At 38.8% G+C, this 20,052-nt stretch overlaps 1 protein-coding gene across 1 annotated transcript; it reads left to right on the top strand.

Moving 5' to 3' along the window:
- The first annotated feature begins 1,345 nt into the window (after positions 1-1,345).
- On the top strand, positions 1,346-18,149 carry pomgnt1 (protein O-linked mannose N-acetylglucosaminyltransferase 1 (beta 1,2-)). Its single transcript, XM_006803619.3, has 21 exons — positions 1,346-1,853; positions 2,686-2,788; positions 3,574-3,689; positions 4,409-4,474; positions 4,761-4,874; positions 4,980-5,097; positions 5,729-5,827; positions 7,121-7,248; positions 8,026-8,096; positions 8,185-8,260; positions 9,379-9,462; positions 9,624-9,665; positions 10,142-10,200; positions 13,021-13,093; positions 13,241-13,369; positions 13,732-13,857; positions 14,018-14,082; positions 14,172-14,216; positions 14,311-14,446; positions 14,535-14,644; positions 16,239-18,149. The coding sequence occupies exons 1-21, from the start codon at positions 1,734-1,736 to the stop codon at positions 16,318-16,320; spliced, it is 1,962 nt and encodes a 653-aa protein (XP_006803682.2). The 5' UTR covers positions 1,346-1,733; the 3' UTR covers positions 16,321-18,149.
- Positions 18,150-20,052: the final 1,903 nt, after the last annotated feature.

Raw genomic sequence — 20,052 nt, 5'->3', positions numbered from 1 at the left:
CTGAGCCCTACCCTATCAACTCTATCAAATGCTTTTTCTACATTTAGAAACAATACTGTGGTTTCAGTGTTTTTACTGTGTCTATCAAATTAAGTAATCTATGTTTATTCATTCATCTATGTTTATTATTGGGCATACTTTTCAGGGCTTCCAGATGAGTCTTTAATGGCACATATAGTCATTTTTTAATTTATTTTGACTGGTTAGCTAGAAATCGTCCTAATTTGTTACAATGTTCTTGGAAGGCATCCCTTCTATGTATGGAAATGGGGTGTTGGGCCACCCATCACCGGTCATTCGGTACCTTTATGTACGAGCTTGGATTATAATGCCACCATCAGACTTTTTTTTCCAGTAGGTGGTTATAAACTGCAGCAGTAGTGGGATTAAGAAGCCATTTTTATTTAATCCTGTTGTCTCTTTTTTGTTGGTTAGGAGCATAGGTAATAAAAATTGTCTTTCTTTGCCTTTTATTTTCAGTTAGGGAAGACGAGGGAACTTAAACCTTTGTTTGCTGTTTTTACATTGTCCCAAATAAACTAGTGCCAGGCATTTTCAGTTGTTCTATGAAGCTGGCCTTTTCTTATGAGTGGTTGGAGTGGGGAGTTGCACCTCATCTCATATTTTTAATTTTCTGTTTCTCAACATATATATTTTATTTATTATACTTTATATATACATGAGTGTTACTTTATGTGCAATTTGGAGTTTTTTCTATGTACAATATTTAGGATTCCATTGCCAGTAGTGATGTGCCGCTGTTATCTGTATATGACTAAAAACACTTGAAACTTATTCAAATGAAAGTCTGTCTCTGCAGTAGTCATCATTTTGCACATGGATGTTTAGCTTTAAAATATGTGACCTCTCTAAACATTAGCAACTAAGAAAACTTGGCAAAAGGTGGCCTGGTAAATAATAAGTAAATCTTTTTTTTTCCCCCTCCTATCCAATTCGGGGTCATATGGGGCTGGAGCCCATGCTGGCTGTCAGAGTACACCCTGGCCAGGTCTAGAGTCTGTCAATGGTCTATCATGGACAGACAGCCATCATGCTTACATCCACACCTACAGCCAATCTAGAATCACCAGTTGGAGTTCCTGGAGAGATTGTGGAAGCTCTACACAGAAAGACTGTAAAAGTTCCAGTACTATTTTGTTGTTGTTGTTGTTGTTGTGACATTTCATCTTGAAATACACAATGCTATTGCTCCCATTAAGTCTTTCTAAGTTTTAAAATACGAAGGAAAGCGGACTCTTACTTACTTTAACAACCGGTAGAGGGCAGAAATACGCCGATGTCTTTTCTGCCTATTTTAAAAAACGAAGAAGGAAGAGGACCTCTGTGACGTATTTTGCTCTGCGACAGAAACTCTGTGTATGTTGCGGTTTAAAGCTGCTTTTCTAGAAGCAGCTGCTTACTATGGAATATAAATGGCACTACAAGACTTACTGATGACTCCGTGATTAATGATGTTCACACGTGAACAGAAAAGAAGCGGCTGGAGCATGTTAAAGCCCCGTACAGTCACATGGCAGTTTGGTGTCGTCGGCTAAACTTGGTGACTATTTGTGCACAGTGCCTTTTTATTCGCGTCTCTTGTTTAGCTCAGGTGAGCATGTAAGAGTCGGCCGTGTTTTGGTGGTGTGGAGTTGTGCATGTCCCGGTTGCAGAAAGTGGAGGAGAGCAGGCGGAGGGCGTGAGCTGTGTCCAGGCGGCTGTCGGTGTCCGGGATGGAGACCTGGACCCCCAATCCCCGAGCTAAGCCCTTCATCCCCCGTCAACAGAGGAGTCTCTATCTCACCTGGAAATACAAATTGACCAACAAGAGGACGATTCGCCGGTTCTGTCAGGTAAATAGTTAAACGGTCTGTGCTGATAGAGCTCAGCAAAAGAGCGATGTTGCTGCTGTAAATCAGTAAAGTAAACGTATTGTCCTGGATAATTGTCCTGTTTTCTCGCTTATTTTGCATTTAACAAGCCACATTAGCTCATATTTAAAGGTTTCATATTGCCAAAAAGTTTTGGTAAAGGAAATGTCAGGTGCTCTTTCAAAGTAAAGGCTGCAAGACATATCCTGGCTTGATTATATCAGTGCCCGTTCCTAGATGCACTCACTGGGCACTTTGTAGCTTACATGTTACTCGTACTGGGTTGGACCCCTATTTTCCTTAATTTTTCATGGCATAGATCCAACAAGATGCTGGAAACACTCAGTGATTTTGATTTATATTGACGTGATGACATCACACAGCTGCTGCAGATTTGTTGGTTGTACGTTCATCTCAATCTCCCATTCCACTGCATTCAATAGCAATCCACTGGATTGAAATCTGGTAACTGTGGAGGCCATTTGAGTACATTGAGATTATTGTCATGTTCAAGAAACTAGTTTGAGTTGATTTAAGCTTTGCGACATGGTTTGTTGTCCCGTAAATAGACGTCAGAATAAGCACACCGTAGTCATAGAGGGAGGGATGTGGTCCGCAATAATACTTGTTGGGTGTCGCATTTAAATGACAGTAAAATAAATACCATCAGAATCTCACAACAGAAATCAAGACTCATTAGTGCCACCAGATCAGCAATTAAGTGAACCATTTGTAGAGTTTAATAATATCAAAATTAACTAACTACAGACATCAAGATGAACACCGGTACATTTTTTTTTTTTTTATCCTACAGGCCGGTGCCGTGTTGTTTCTGCTGATAACCGTCATAGTCAACATTAAACTCATCCTGGATACAAGAAGAGTTGCCAGTGAAGATGCAGCAGCCCAAGAATATGGTGAGAAACATGTTCACATGTCATTTTACTTATACTTAGTACACTCAGGTTTAAGTGAGTGTATGTATAAATTTAAGCCTGTATGTACGATTTTGACCCTAAATGAATTCGCACTTCTGCGTCTAATTCTAAGACTTTAAAGGTCTGTGCTGTACAATAACTCCGCAAAAAAAACTGCTACAAGCAACTCGTTACCATGACAGTCTACCCATGATGAATGTTGGCGAGTGACCACAGCTTTAGCTTTGAGTTGTAGCAGACTTTTGTGATTAGTAGTATTTCGGCCTGATAGATGGATGTCTCATCCTTTGACATGTCAACTTGAACTTTTTATCTTGATTTGTGATTTCAGAGTAAACTTTAACTACAGTCTTTCACCCATCAGTATACTTGGACAGATGCTGCGATTTTGTCATGGATTTAAATTCAGTTTTATTTATATAGTTTCCTCAAGGTGATTCTGTAAAATATCTCATCTACAATATGTGTATACAGTATACAGTACAGTCTATAGTCCCCAAATGTCTAACTCTGTGACTCTCTGGACAGTAATGCAGCTTTCAGTCAATTCCTCTGAAATGTTTACTGTATGTTAATGTAACAGTCTGTATTTAAATATGTACAAAATCAGTTTAATAGAAGAGTTGAGGGTTGATCTGTCTGTTGCTATCTGACAGATCCACCCATCACTCATTAACCTTCTGATACACAAAGTGTTCCATTAAAGTGTAGTTTTATTATGAAGTGCATCATCTTGATCTTGATGTTTGTTTTTTTCTATTTAGAGGATGTTATTCCTAACATGGAGACAGCACGCAGGCCGGCTAATGGACGCAAAGTCCTCGACATCGAGGTGTACTCCAGCCGCTCCAAGGTCTACGTGGCAGTAGATGGCACCACGGTGGGTGATTAACTGGTTAACTGGCTGATGCCTACTGACAGGTTACTTGAGACATACTGCTTTAATACTCAAAGGGGCTTAGCTAATATAACCGACTCACACAACAACAGAGGGTTTGGTCTCACTAACTTTCCAGGTGCCTGAAGACAACAACAATCTTACTCAGACAGAGTGAGCTGCTGCTTCTTGGGCCTCTCACCATCGCAGTTTTCAAGACAAGCTATACATCCTAGACTAATCTTTCCTCCCACTAACCTTCATTTTGTTGTTAGGTTTTCAGTTGAGTTCTGTTTTGTCAAGGGAAATATTGGCAATGCAAGGTGTTTAAATTTTGTCTTTTTAATGTCATTGAACTCATGTTCAAAATGGTAATAATCCTTTATAATGAATTTGGTTAATGATAGACACAAAGCGTCAGACTGTTTCTTCTGGCCGAGCATTCACATGCCACATTTCTCACAGAATTATATTGTATTTAATAAATAATACCATGTACAGCAACAACAATACAAATTAGTCTCCAGTAAGTTTCTCATCATGTGGATAACTTTACCATCTTAGACTGCCACTGGCAATGAAGTCCCTATCCCGCTAATAAATAAAATGTATTTTGTATTTTAAATAGAAATAAAACAATGTAGAGTATACCTGGGGATTAGTGTCTGACACACTTGGCTCAGTAAAAATATTGTTTTTCTTTATTTTACTTGTTCCTGCAGGTGCTGGAAGATGACATGCGAGAACAAGGCAGAGGGATCCATGTGATAGTTCTCAACCAAGCAACTGTGAGCATGTGCTGCTTATTCTTTATATCATGACGCATGTCTTTCCACTGGCAACTCATATGTAAATATAACAAACTGCAATTACTGTACATACTAGATGTGGGAGGAAAAAATGGATGCATCATATTATCATGATTTGTTTTGCTAACTGTGTTTCTCTGTATGTATAGCTGTATTTATCACAATACAAACAACGTTGAAGTTAAACTTATCAAATGTCAGTAATAGATTTTTAGCAATTTCTGATTTTTCAGTAAGCGGTCTTGTGTGTGTGTGTGTCTCACAGGGTCATGTGATGGCCAAGCGGATATTTGACACCTACTCTCCCCATGAGGATGAAGCCATGATCCTGTTCCTCAATATGGTGACTCGTGGTCGAATCCTCATCTTTACCATAAAGGTCAGGAGCTTCTAACTGTCTGAGGAGTGAAGGGGATATTCATGTCCAGTCATAAACCATACCTGTAACTGTGTTTTGTTTTTTGGGGGCTTACTTGTCCTGCAGGATGAGGGCACATTCCACTTGAAAGATGCTGCTAAGAACCTGCTCAAGAGTCTGGGCAGCCAGGTGTCCCTCAATCTGAGCTGGAGAGACATGTGGACTCTAGTGGTGAAGAAAGGAGGTAGAAAAGCAGACCTTCATTTTTAACAATAACATTGAGGACAGCCATTATACAGGAAGAGCTTCACTAAATCGATCAATCACAAAACATCTGAGGAGCTGGGGAGAATTATGATTGGTTGTTTAGAAACATTAAGAAGATTTGATTATGAGATTTCACAAGGTCAGCCCAAAGTGCACCATTTTATTTTGGATTGACATATGATTTCTATTTTATTTTATTTATTTTTTAACTAGGATCAGCTTAGATTGTTTTCTGGGCCACGACAACTTTACTGTGTATGACTGAAAGAAAGACTTTTTTGTTCTACATATTCACATTTGTGTCTTGACCTTTGTGCTTGAGGTGTTGTCACTAATGGCTAAACACTTTTTCTTAGGCTGAACTTAATCGTCTTTGATTTACAAGAAACAAAACAGATGGATATATTTAATTGTCTGTGCAGTTTTTCATCACTATTTTCTACATAAACTTGGATTTTGTTGAGAAGTTATCAGTATAAACCATAAATAAGGCATCTTTGATCAAATAAATAAATCAGTCAGTAGGGGGGAAGAGACAAAAGGAAAAACAAGAGTTTATGCTTGCCCTGAGATTACCTCTCTTGACTTGACGTTGTTTTTGTGTTCAGGTCAGGTTTATGGAGAGAAGCATTCAAAGTCTCCAGCTCTGTCTACCTGGGGAGACCCAGTGCTGCTCAAGACTGAAGTGCAACTTACTGCCTCTGAAGGTAAGAGCCAGTTTTAGCATGCTTGACAAAGGGTGAAATATTTAAACTTGATTCCCCTCTCGTGCACAAAATGTTATAAAAAAAAAAGTATTTTATTCACTAAAAGACTTTTTTTATGAATAATCTTTTGAAAGTGCGATGACATGCAGTAAAAGTTGGGTCCTTGAAAAAAAAGTCAAAGTTGGGGATTTGCTTCTGCTTATATTAAGATGTTTTAGTCCCGACGGTGTAGGGACCAGATGGGTTAAAAGTTTGAGCCAAAGACTGTATATGAATGATGGTTGAAGTCACCGGTAGTTTTGGATTTCACATTTTGTAGGTTTAGCATTTTGGCCACAGTTGGGGAAACTGTAAAATGTAAATTTAAAAAATTTGAAGGTCTCAAACACATTTTATGCACAAAATAACACAAATGTTAAAACTGAGAAAAAATATTAGTTCAAACCAGTTGCTGAACTTTGGGGAGAGGAAAGTTGCTCATTCTTGTTTGATACAGGAGCCGAGCTGCTCAAAAGTCTTGTGTCATCTTTGTTGTATTTTTCATTTCATCATGTGTCAAATATTTCGGCTGCAGGCAGGCCAGTTCAACACCTATAATTCTGACCAATGTATTTTGCGGTTTAGCATTGTCTTGCTGAAATATGCCTCACATGGAAAAAAACGTGTTCTCTTTGGGAGCATATGTTGCTCTAAAAGCTGTGTACACATTTTAGCATTAATAGCGCCTTTTCAGATGTGCAAGTTGCCAGTTCTAATGCACCCATCTATATACCATCAGAGATACAGGCTTTTGGACTGAGTGCTGATAACAAGCAGGATGGTCCCAGTTCTTTTTAATCCAGAGAATGCAACGGCAGCCATGTTTGCAAAAAATAATTTAACATTTGGATTTGTCGGACAAGAGAATAGTTTCCCACTCTGCCTCAGTCATTTTACGTGAGCTTTGGCTCAGAGCAGAACACAGCATTCCTGGATTATGTTCATATACATCTTCCTCTTTTGCATGATAGAGCTTTAAGCTGTATTTATGGATGACACAGATACAGGTTTGCCTCTCTAACATGTTCTTTTCAGTCATGTTGCTGTTGACAGTTAACCTAATGTATTGCAACATGTTCCGCCTGCTCTAACTTTTTAGTATTATTTACTACTTCAGCCTTTTTCCCCACCCCAACCTTTTTGCTGATATAGGAATCGGAATACTTTATGAATCCCTAAGGGAATAAAGTTCAAAATAATTTTATCTTACAAAAAACTGTAAAATAATTTGGGGTGTGATCTTATGTTCTGCAGAGGCAGAGTGCCACTGGGCAGACACGGAGCTGAACAGGAGGAGGAAACTCTTCTGCAGCAAGGTGGAAGGATACGGCAGCATCTGCAGCTGCAAAGATCCGGCACCCGTAGAGTTTAATCCTGACCCTGTAAGACATGTAACAGACACGACTCTTTAGTTTCACCATGGTTTTCCTGTGTGGGGAAGCACAGGAATGCCAAGCTGTAAGGAGGGAGTATTGTCATTTCATCAGTCAAATGATATTTATTTATTTTGCTATAATTTGTATGTTTTTTTTGGTCTTGGATGAAGACAGAATCCCACAGAAGTGAGAGTAGCGTTTGAGCGAGTAGTGAGGCACTGAGCACACTTGCTCGTATGTTTGAGTATGCTCAACTTCACTGTCTCGATGATACTTCCTGTGCTGCTCTGTAGTGAGCCCAGGATATTGGCGTTAGTGCTCTTCAGGCTCAGTTAGAGTGACCCTCCAGTTTGCAATGGATCTCCACAACAGAACAGACTGTCATCATCTGCAGTCCAAAATGGTGGAGCTGGAATTTGTCTGAGCATTCTGCGAGGGACTCAAGACAGTTGTATGACATAAGGGGCCTCCATCTGACAAACAAGCCCGAAGGATGCCACAGAACAGGAAGGACTGAGTTAGCTTAGAGTCTAGTAGTAAAACAACCACTTCTTAGACAGATGGAAAAATAAAGGTAAATTGCCGAATTTACCTGGCCAGCTGTCCGAATACATGAGGCTGTATAGTCTATGTAAAGTGTCATTGTTAAAATGCTCATATACTTGGATTTAAGTAGTCAGGTGTTTGCTTTACCGATTCTTGTCTTCTTGTCGACTAATTTGAGTTTCTTGTGTACAAGTATAGATTAAGTATGATCACATTTTTACTGTTTCGTCCTTGCAGCTCCCCATCAATAATGTTTTCAATGTCCCAGTGGCCGTTATTGCAGGAAACAGACCTAACTATCTCTACCGGTAAGATCTGAAAAATACTCTTCTGTCATACAGGGAAGTAATAAATCTCTGTCAAAATATAACTGTTTGGTTTTTTGTTGTTATTTAGTATGCTGAGGTCACTTCTTTCAGCCCATGGTGTTAACCCACAGATGATCACAGTCTTCATTGATGGATATTATGAGGTACCTTCATTATTATTATTATTATTGTTGTTGTTGTTTGTTTATTTATGTATGTATGTATTTATTTATTTGGATTGCTGCAGTTTACTTCTGCCAGTGATTGGGGTGTACCTTTGCTGGTGTCAGGTCATGTGACTATCAAAGTCATACAATTTTAAGATCTTAATCAAGACATCATATTTCAATACCTTATTTTAAACAAATACAACAAACATAATTTTATTTGCAGAAGTCTTTATAGATCGTTTAGGTATCTATATATCTTTTTCCTTGTCAGAGACTTTGAAGTTATTGATAACTTTTTACACCTTGGCTGTAAGAGGCTGATGCAGATTTGTTGTTAACCTGCCGGGCAGGCAGCGTTGGCACCGAAGTTGTCAATGCGATAACTCAAGTAACTCGTAGGAATTTGAAATTGATAATATTGGTGCTCCTAATAAAAATGTTGGATGAGTTTGAATATCAGTGACCTCAACCTCAAGGTCAGAGGTCAAGTTTTTTTAGAAAGCCTTGTGAATGCAATGACTTGAAAACAAGGCTTTTGAAATTGATACTATATCTCTCTAGGAGACGAAGGGGTACCACTGCCCACTGCCCCCCAATTTATTTTTTTTTTATTGGGAGTCAGTTTGACTTTTAACGATCATGTGTGTTTTACCAAATGAATGAACTGAATCTATAAATTAATTATCTTGTTAAATGTTAACCCTTAAGGACCCACAGTGACACTGGTGTCACTGCCTCTTTACACTTAGAGACTTGGTTATATATGATTCATTTGATATAAGACCCCCGTAATTTTCATGAAAGTAGAAATAGGTCTGGGCTCTTAAGGGTTAAAAAAAATAATATTTAATTTCTACAGTGTATCCTCGTCATAATTACCACGAGAATAGGATTAAACTGCATCCTTTGTGAGATTAAAAGAATTTAAACTAGAACTACAGAAATCCAGTTTTTTGGGTGTTTTTGTGTTCTCTCTTTAGGTTTCTCTTTTAGAAACAGAATTGTCATTTCAGGTTATACTCAGCACCTCAGTGGATTTTGTTCAGGGAAACATTTTGCAAATTATTAAAGAATCTTTTTGTAGCTCTCAAACATCTGCATTTTTGACTCAGGAGCCAATGGATGTTGTTGACCTGTTTGGACTGAAGGGAGTTCAACACACACCTATCAGCATCAAGAATGCCAGAGTGTCTCAGGTAAGCAACAGCTTCTCATTCAAGTGTTAACACATAATTCAGAGCAATACAAGCATAGATTTTAAAGGACCAATGTTTCCTTTACAGAAACGTTCAGCAGTGTTGTTATTAAATTATTCTTTGTTACTGTGAAACTCAAACATCTCTTTCCTCAACCACAGCACTACAAAGCGAGTCTGACAGCAACCTTCAATCTTCACCCAGTAAGTACCAACATCAAACACTCAACTGTATCCTGTTAATGCAGCTTGTCATAACTCTGAATTTTTCATCTTTTATAATAAGTCCATTGTACAGCCTCAACTTTACATTGCACTTCAGCATTTCTTTAATCAAGAAAAAAAATCATCTGGCACGTCCAAACAGAGGTTTCACAGTGCACACTCAGTTGCTTCAATTTCTTTGTTTGACCATTATAACTAACCTGCAACTTAACCAGAGGTAAACCCTCTAACATAAGTCTGAATTGTAACTGTATACATATAAATTTCTGCTTCCACTCAATATTAATGAGACTTCTGAAACTCTTACTGTCAACACTGACATTATGATTTTATGCAGTGAACTCTGTGAATGCACTGTGGGTGTTTTAGTGTGTGCAGTTGCCTCAGGTAGAGTCTGTATGTACCATATGTATGCGCTCATTGGAGTTTGTTGTGTCTGTTTTATCTTTTCCCAGGATGCTAATTATGCCATTGTACTAGAAGAAGATCTTGATATATCCATTGACTTCTTCAGGTATTTCTTCCAGTCTACATTACCACTAATAAAAGCAGCCAGATGTCCATGTTAATTCCAGAAAAGGGCTCTTACTGATTGATATCTAGTCACTCTCTACTGACAACTTTTTGTGCAGCTGCTGTTTTTGGTTCTTAACCTGGTAGTCTCATTCTGTTAGACTCTAGTCATGCTTATGGAACCTGTGCTAAACATTCTCCATTATTTCAGAGCAAACTCCCTTTAAATTGATTTTACATTTAATGTTATTGTGAAGTTTATTTTAATTGCTTATGTATTACTTAATTACTTAAGTGTAGTAAGCTGTAAATGCTTTAAACTGCAGTTAAAAGTCCAAAATGTATGATTGGTGGCTCTCCCCTTGTATTGTCCTGAGTAGCCTGGAGATCAGGCTGGCTGGATGATGATTAGAATGAAGAATAGGCCTAAACAGAAGTTCACGGTATTCCACCATCTTGAATTGTTTGGGGTTTTTTTTTTCCCCACTCAGCGCCACACCCGCCAAGGAACAGACTCTGATTATTGGTGATTCAGTTTTCACATACGTGGCATTAGAGACACCAGCAACCATAACAGATTGTCTTCCAGGGCCCAAAGCAGGCGATTCTGAAGAAACCCTGAAAGTGTTGGCTAAGGATAAACGTAAATGCTGTAATATTATAATTCCTTTTGGTATTAATAACACCTGGTTACATCAGTTGGATGGCATTAAAATTAATGTTGCATCAGTGTGTAACTTTGCCTAAACAATGTATACAATACAAACCTCCCTTAGACAGTATCATTTTTAGGGCATAGCATACATTTTAATTGCTATGTAGATGATACCCAGCTTTATCTATACATGAAGCCAGATAATAAACACCAATTAGTTCCATTCCAGGTGATCCTCTAAAAGGTCTCCATAAGGGACCCGTGATTCCTGCTACATTGGCTGCTTTGCACTCTGACAGTGATGCTGCCACAGCTCTGTACCATTTATACCAGCACATACTGAGTACTTGTCAGCGCTGGTATAAAAGGAAAAGAAGTCAAAACCAGGATTAGCAAAGACCTCACAGAAAGTCAAACTGTTGCAACATCTCTCTAGTGGTGCAACGGATCAAAAATCTCACGGTTCCGATCAGATCGCGGTTTTAAGTCACGGATAGGATCAATTTTCAGATCAGCAAAAAAGAAAAAAAATTAACATTTACTTATTAACTTTTTAAGTATTTTTTGCCTATTAAAAACATTCAACTCAAGGCTCATTCCACGCAATTATCTAAAAACAAATTAAGGTGCAATATTGGGCAGTACAGGGCTTTGTATCTACGACTCGGCTGTGATATCATGAGCGGTCACGTAGCTTTCCGTTGACCTGGAGGTCCACCCGTTTGTAGTTGGGCAACAGAAGATGCCTGGGACAGTTCAGCCATAACTTTAAACTTTTCCTGCTCATACATGCCTGGGTACAATCTTGTCACTGAAGTGGACGCGAACGGGATATCATAGCGTGGCTCAAGCACGTTCATCATAGTTTAAACCCCTTGTTTTGCACAAGGAAGTACGGCCTCCCATCTGCAGCTAAACACCCCAGTAGCTTTTGTAATAGCTTTAGCCCGGTCGGATTGGGCAGCAAAGGGCTGCTTAAATACCGCGAACTCCTCTGCTCCTCCACTTGGACCGCTAGCGCTGGCCATAACTATCGCTTGACAGACTGACCACGCGCACCATACACATACGTTTTTTCCTTCTTTTTCGAATCTTCGTATAACGTGTGTGCCGAACCGTGGAGTGGGATCGGTTCGGATTACGGATCAACCGTGATCCGTTGCACCACTACATCTCTCTGTATAATTTGTGATCTCTGAGCTTCTGTACTGAGACGTTATTAAAATTTTGAATGTAGGCACACATTAAAACTGGTGCTCAATCTCTTTCTCTTCGAGAAAGAGAGCTTGTGCATTAAATGGGATGCTTACTCTTAAGGACCCAAATGTATACTAGGAATATGTGTCCAAACTGTGTGCTGTTGCTTTTGCAGCAAGCTGTGGTTTATAGTTAGCCACAATTTAATTAAGAAATGATGAGGAGAGAAAGTGGAAATACATCTTTATTATTTTTTTTTTTGTTAAAGAGAACTTTCTGCATAGCATCCTCAGCTCTTCTGTGACATTTTAAAGATGTTTTTGATTCTATAATGTCAGCTGAGACGGCCTTTTAACACGCTGACCTGCAAGATTCACCACCAGATGGCAGTAGATCGACAGTGATAATAATGCTCTGCTCTGTTAGAACCTCTAGCCTTCCTTTGTTGGACAGGCTGTGCTTTGAACTGTGTGTTTGCTGCTGTGAAAGCTCCAGCTTCCCTCCTGGGCTGACCAATCTGTTTGAAGCTCTGACTTCAATAGTGGAGAAGAACTTGCGGCCATCATCTGTGTTTGCGCCAGTTTGCTTTTGAGCTTCAAGCTTTCAGTTAGAGAGCAGTGAAATTAAAGCTTGGTTCTATTGACAAAAACAAGCCTGTTATTTCTTCTTTATGTCCAATAGTTACAAGTCCAGTTCAGAAGCTCCCTGTGTCAGCTGTCAATCACAGTGACCACTTGCTATGAAAGGTCTGGTAGAAAAGCTCAGTGTAATCTGTTGATGTACCACAACAATGTTCCTGTTCAGTGATCAGGCGTCTGTATGTTCGGGTCTTCTGTTTAGATCAAAGTTTTCTTCATGTTTTTTTTGTTTTGTTTTTTTTCTAAAATCATAACTGCAAACTAGACACCTTTTTATATTCAGTCTATTGTCAGAAAACGGCTACATTATCAATATTTTCTGTTTCTGTAGCTTTCTAAGTCAGACCATCCACCTGCTGGATGAGGATGACAGCCTGTACTGTATTTCAGCCTGGAACGACCAGGTGAGTGCTGACTATCATCTGTATTCCTTATTTACACACTTAAGTGACTTTACTATTTGACTTCTCTAAGCCTGCTTTTTATGAACATTGTCCCGCCAGTCTTTGTTATGTAGATGATAACGCTCCCCTATATGTGGTGTTGATCAGGGCTATGAGCACACAGCAGAGGACCCGGCCCTGCTCTACAGGGTGGAGAGTATGCCCGGCCTGGGCTGGGTGCTAAAGAAAAGCCTCTACAAAGATGAGCTGGAGCCAAAATGGCCTACACCCGAAAAGGTGCTTGAAGTTGTCTTTTCTTTTGTTGTGATATTTTGTCACCGATTGATTCTTCCAGTGGCCATAAATAGATATGTGAAGTGAATAATCTTCACTAACTTTTTAAATATAAATAAAGTTTGATTGTCATTTAGAAAAGTGATTAAAAGGAGCTGCATGAAAGGATTTTTAATATATTGTGTTGTTGATTTTACTGTCATGTTGTAATTCTAAAAATCTTGAATAATATCTATGTAGGCCTTAAAAAGAATAGTGTCTAGCTGACAAGTAAAAACAAATGCAGGAACACGCTGTGCATGCGTATGAGGCCGTGGCGAAAAGATTGTGACTAAGTGCGTGCCTGCGCTCTTTCTGGCTTGTAGCTGTGGGACTGGGACATGTGGATGCGAATGCCAGAGCAGAGGAAAGGCCGAGAGTGTATCATCCCTGATGTATCCCGCTCCTACCACTTCGGTATCATCGGCCTCAACATGAATGGCTATTTTCACGTAAGATCTGAAAGGAAAATGCTTTTTGTTATCAGCTTTTCATTTGTGTATTCCTGACACAAAGCGACAGGTCTGAAGGCAGCACTAGAGCAGTTAAGTCAGCTGCATCTTTTTAGCCCGCTGTTAAAGATTGCTGTTTTTGTCTTATCGTGTCACATAGGAGGTATATTTCAAAAAGCACAAGTTCAACACTGTTCCCAATGTACAGCTGAAGAACGTGGGCAGGTGTGTACAGCCATGTGATTAAATGCTATTGTGTTTTGTAAGTAATCTGGCTACATGGTGACAGACTTGGTTTTAATTGGGCTTCACAGCTTGAAGAAAGATGCTTATGAAGTTGAGATCCAGAACCTGCTGAAGTGAGTACAAACTCTGGCATCACTCAACGTGTTTGCTTATGGTTGTTGTAAACCACAAAAAGTAAATTTTGTGTGTGTGTGTGTGATATTCCAGAGAGGCAGAGGTGCTAGACCACACCAAAAACCCATGTGAGGACTCATTCCTACCTGACTCTGAGGGGAAGATCTACATCATGTTCATTAAGATGGAGTCTGAAACAGACACATCCACTTGGACTGAGCTTGCCAAGGTGGTCATATTTACATAAGTGGTCTTGCTTGTGATTTTTACAGGCAGTGATTTAAGCCCTAATAAATTCAATCATGTCTCTTGTTTAGTGCCTGCACGTTTGGGATCTAGATGTTCGGGGATACCACAGAGGTCTATGGCGGCTCTTCAGAAAAAGGAACCATGTGTTGGTCGTGGCTGTTCCGATCTCCCCGTACTCGTAAGTAACTCTCAGATTATATGTAGCCCATACCTGTAATCTTTCTGTGCTTTCTGGGAAATCAAGAAATGTGTCAGAGATGGAGACATGGAAATCATATGACCATTATCTGATGTTTTACAGCAGTTGCACCCTAAAGCAGTATGAAACAAGATGAAACATTTTCACTGCCCTGAGAGGAAACCGTAAAAGATCCTGTCTATTACCTAAGAGCAGCTTCTGTTTGTTAGGGCAGCAGGTTCTGTGTGACGGCCTGTAAATGCAGAACAGAAACTGGAGATGGAGAGGGATGCAAACAGCAGAGATGTGGCCTGGTTGTTACATGAATAATTCAGGGTTTTCAACACAGTGGAAACACAGGCAAACAATGACCTTTTACGTGACAGGAAAGGGAGAAAGGAAAAGTTTTAGGTACTTTGGATAGATAAAGGGCTATGCAAATAACTTATGCAATCTAAACATCATATTGTCTCTGTTTGCTGCCTGTCTATGATATCAGGCAGTCAGTCTGCTGTCACCTGCAGTCTTCTGTTGGAATGGATGTATTCAGGTCCAGGTCTCAAGTGTTTGGCAGTCCAGCACACATTCTGTTACACAGTTGGTATTTAGCTTTGAAATGCTTAGAAGGTGCATTCTCCTTATATGTAGGTTAAAGTTTTAGCCCTATTGTTGATATTTTTGGTGAGATGCTGCATCTCTCACTTGTTTATAGTTAGATTGATTCTCATAGCAGCACAAGGAGCAGATTTATTAATTGTAAACATGATTAAGTGAAGGATCTAAGAGTTCATGTGTTACTGGTTACAACTGGTGCTTTTAATGAGAAGAGCATTTCAGGAAGGCAGACTATTGAAACACTCTTGAGTACCCTGGCTCATTTCTTTTAAAGAGGTACCTTGTTAGAGGGGAGGGAATAATTCATAAATAATTAATTAGCACCAATATTTGAAGAAAATATTTGATTTCCTTCCATTGCCCATAAACTTAATTTATATAATTATATAAAGGTTATATAAACTCCACCTCAAGACATGATGTGAATACGATAGGATACAAAGAAGCAAAGTCACTCCTGCTGCACTGTGCCAGTCATCAGAGGAAGAAAGGGAATTTATTTCAAAAGTAATATGATAACTCCTGTGATTGTTTACACTTCCTTTCTTCAACCATCCAATTGTTTTTGTTTTTTAAAACTTTATTTCAGTAAAATAACTTTAAGCCCTTTAACAGAATCTCTAGTTGGAGTGAGAATTTCTACCCCGTCTTTGCATTAATTACTGATTTACTGATAATTTTTCCTATCAATATATGTTCTCTTTGTCAGTGACCACAAGAGACAAAAATCACCATGGTTGATTAATCTGCTTCAGATTCACAACAACCAGAACAGCCAACTACAGTTGCATTCCTAAAGTCTTTTGCTTTTAATTCTCATTTTAATAACCATCTTGGGTAAATTCACACCAGATAAAAAAACAATTTGCCTTAATTCACTTGTATTTCTGTGTAGGTTCTCTGATCTCTGCTTAATGTTATCATCTCTCCAATTCCTTTTTTTAACCTCATGTGTGCTCTCTTCTTTTATTCTGATCAGTGTGAGGAAACCAGCGAATGTCACTCCCATTCATTTAGAGCCTCCTCCTAAAGAAGAGGGAGCACCGGTGGAGCAGATGTAGATCTGATGTTACACACACACGCACACACACACACACACACACACACAAACAGAGACTTCAACAAGCCCTGGCCTTAACACTACTACTTCTCTCCATCAACGAACATTAATAATCCAGCCTGGGGCCCAGAGCTACAGGTCTGACTTGGGTATAAGAGGATACCTGGGACACCGAGTCTATTTTTTATGTTGGAGGAAGAAATAACACTACAAACAGCACTGGTGAGTTCGTCCAGCAGTGATGCTAAAACTAGTTATAGTTAATTGTGATTGTTCAACCACAACAGTGTACAGCTGCCAACAGCTGTGTCTTTTTGTGGCTCGATCACTAAGCTACATCTTTGACAGAACAGTACAACTGACGTAAACACACTGACCTGAAAGAAGGCAGTGCTCCTTATAGTTTGGTATTTTAACTACTGAGTGTTTGTCCATTTTTGTACATACATTTTAACGAATCTCTATTTATTTTACATCTGTCAAAAGTTAGTGCTTTTTTTTCTAAATAAGAAAATCCACTTTGATCAAGTTCAACGCATTTTTAAGAGTCTGACTTTTACAATGAAAAAATGTAAACGTGTGTGTGTGTGTGTGTGTGTGTGTGTGTGTGTGTGTGTAAGTAAAATCTAAAGGTTGGCATATTTCTCAGCATTAGATATCGAGTGTAAAAGCCCCATGGGTTTGTACCATTATTGACTGTTTAGATCACTTGCCTCGGATTAGGCTTGATGATGTAATCTGAAAGGTGGCTGAGAGACAAAAACCTGAAAAGTCATACTTTTAACAACATGTGCTGCATCTGAAACCAGAGAAATTGCAAAGGCTGCGATGTTAATGTGTGCTCACCTACAAAACGATGCACATTGAACAAATCACTTTAAATTCGGGTTTTTTTGTTTGTTTGTTTTTTAAGTAAATTGATCTTTTTCCGTGTAATTATCCGTTTCTGGTATAGTTCACTACTGGCTTTTGCTCTGTCAGGGAAAAAAAGCACGTGGCCCTTCCAGTACCAACAAGTAATAATTGACACAGGAACTGAAAATCCTAATTAACAATCATTAGGAACGAAACCTTTTTGTTGTGTACCCCAAAAAAGGAGGAAAATCCATGTCTAGGATCAGATCTAAATATGCAAACGTGTGTGCTAAACAAACAGTTCAGGATATTTGTATCCTAGCACAGCATTTACGTGTGTACACATTTTTTTGTTGTTGTTTTTGTTTTGCCTTTTCCCGAAGCAGACACACTTTTTTTCTGTGCTGCTGCTGTTTTTGAGATACAAGAGACAGCGGCAGCTGCATAAGGTGCTGAACGTTCAATTGCTTCTTTGTTTCCTGATTGAACAGCGTTCAACTACTGAAGCTACTAAAAACTGAGCTCAACACTGTTACTTTTCACACAGCCATCCAGTCACGTAGGAGAAGGGCTCAGATAACAAGAACACCTGGTATAAACACTAAAGAACCGAGTCAATTTCTCTGCTTGTACCAAATGAAATCCCCAAACTAGCACTTTAGTCATATATTAATTAGATCATGGTGGGTCAGACATCACAGCAGGCAGGTACTTGCAACCAGCTACTTCCTGGATGCAGCATGTGTTAAAAACGTATTTTTTTCTTAGTGTGCGTATAAATTTTGGTCTCTCTCAACCATCCTGGAGGCCAGAGGCTCCACCACTTCCATCCACTGAAGGTAGCAATGTGAAAAGAGTACTAAATCTTCGTTACATATATTTATCTGAGTTTCTAATTGCAGTGTTCTTCATTTTTAAGAGTAGTAAATACGTGAGAAGATTTATTTGATAATCTCACTGGCCGCATTCAATCCCCTGAGAGAGAGAGAGAGAGAGAGAGAGAGAGAGAGCGATTTCTCTTGTAAAGCTTTTCTAACTGGTGGTCAAATAGAAACCCAACCCTTTAAGAAAATGTTATTATTTATGGTAAGACATGCAAAAGCAAACAAAGTATTATCTGCTTATGGATACATTTATTTTGAAAGTCACACTATAGAACTGGCTAAGCATTTATTCACTCTGTACCAGTCATGTTATCTTTTCAAACAACTGTTATGGATGTTTCAGGCAATTAAAAATGAAAAGATAATTTAAATATTTGTTTCAATTGATGTCTGAAAACACAGACTTTTAATCCAGATGTTGATATTCTGCCAGACGTTTTAAAAGAACGTGAAGTTTTCAACCATGTTAACAGAGAGGTGTGTGTGAGTGTGAGGAAGAGATACTGGACATGTTCTTACCAGCTGATGTAAGAATGCATTAACCAAATGAATGTGAATTTTAATTCTCTATTAGTATTTGCAGTTATTTGATTGGAAGGTGTTTACCTGTCAGAATGAACCACTGAAGTTGGGGCTAAGTTTAAGTCCTAGTGTGTTTCTCTGGTTTTAGATCTCTGCAAATTGTCCTTTTTTCCCCTCTGGTTTGTTCTTTCATTTCACTTTGTGGTGTTGCTGCTTTTCTGGGTTTCAAAGGTTAAATTAAATTGAATCATTATTTCAATAGCAATACAGTTGATTTAATACTGTGGCAGGATTCTGAAAATACTGGAAAGTGCTTTGTATGAGTGACAGAGGAGGATTTGTGGATTTGAATGCAGTTTGACATGTATGAGTTTCTTTTATCTTGGAGATGAATAAAGATTTTTTTTTAAACTCACTCTCATGCTTTTTTGCTTTTCTTCCCCCCCACCTCAAGGCTGTACTGTACAATATTTTAATAATTCATAAATAAAGATTTATTATGTGTGTGTATAATATTCATGGAATAAACCAGAAGCTCTTGTTGTTCTGAGAGTGTGTGTGGGAGAGAAGAGAGCTGCCTTCAGATTTCCCATGAGAGGCATGCAAAGGAACTGAGAGGCAAAAACCACATAGGGAAATGTATGCAAATCCTCAGGACTCGGTGGATTTCTGTATTCATTGTGGCTGACCAAGGATGAGTGCGGCTTCCTATCCTTTGAGGTCCAACTTTTGCAGCGAAACTGTTTGTTTTTGGTGATTAGTCCCACTGACATCAGTCTTTTTTGTTCAAGGAGAGCCACATGTTGTGATGCATGTATGTGTGTGGAGGCAGACTTCTAGAGGCGTTTTAAATTCTGCTTTATATTTAAGCCAGCAATCAAAATGAAACAGATCTGAGGATTTACACTCATCAGAGTTAGGCTTGTAGATGCCGCAGAGGACATACACCTCTTTAAAGAACCATTGTTCAACGTTGTGAAATTTTTTGAAACACTGAGATTATTTGGGCATGACAAGGGGGATCTGGACTGAATTGCATGGTGGAGTCCATGCATGTCAGTGATAATATTCTTTAATTTTTCATGTATTATCATTATTATTATTTTCAACTGACTTTGTAACAAAAGCAAAAGAAAAGGATCTTCACCTGTGGTCTCGGATCAGTTAGTTGTTAAACTTGGTGCAGATGAGGGGGTTCTGTGGGAACAAGAGCACTTGCAGAGATGAATGGAAATTCTCTGTGCATTCATCATTATGTGTGACATGTTTCATAGCATACAAAGACATTTTGTTCATGCATCATCTAAATTATAGATTAGTGTGCCTGCTAAAAAATTTAAGGGTCTCCTCACTCTCACTTCACTACACAACTGAAGCCATGACAGAAGGAACTCGATCAATTTATACAGAACTCTACAACTTGTAGTATAACTGTGTAATAAATATAACATGATCTCATTTGATCAAATATC

Source organism: Neolamprologus brichardi, chromosome 17 (genome assembly GCF_056152115.1).
Source record: "Neolamprologus brichardi isolate AB-2024 chromosome 17, ASM5615211v1, whole genome shotgun sequence".
In the NCBI taxonomy this organism is placed as follows: Eukaryota; Metazoa; Chordata; class Actinopteri; order Cichliformes; family Cichlidae; genus Neolamprologus; species Neolamprologus brichardi.
Note: the sequence above shows the minus strand (reverse complement) of the source record. Positions and strands in the feature narration are given on the sequence as shown.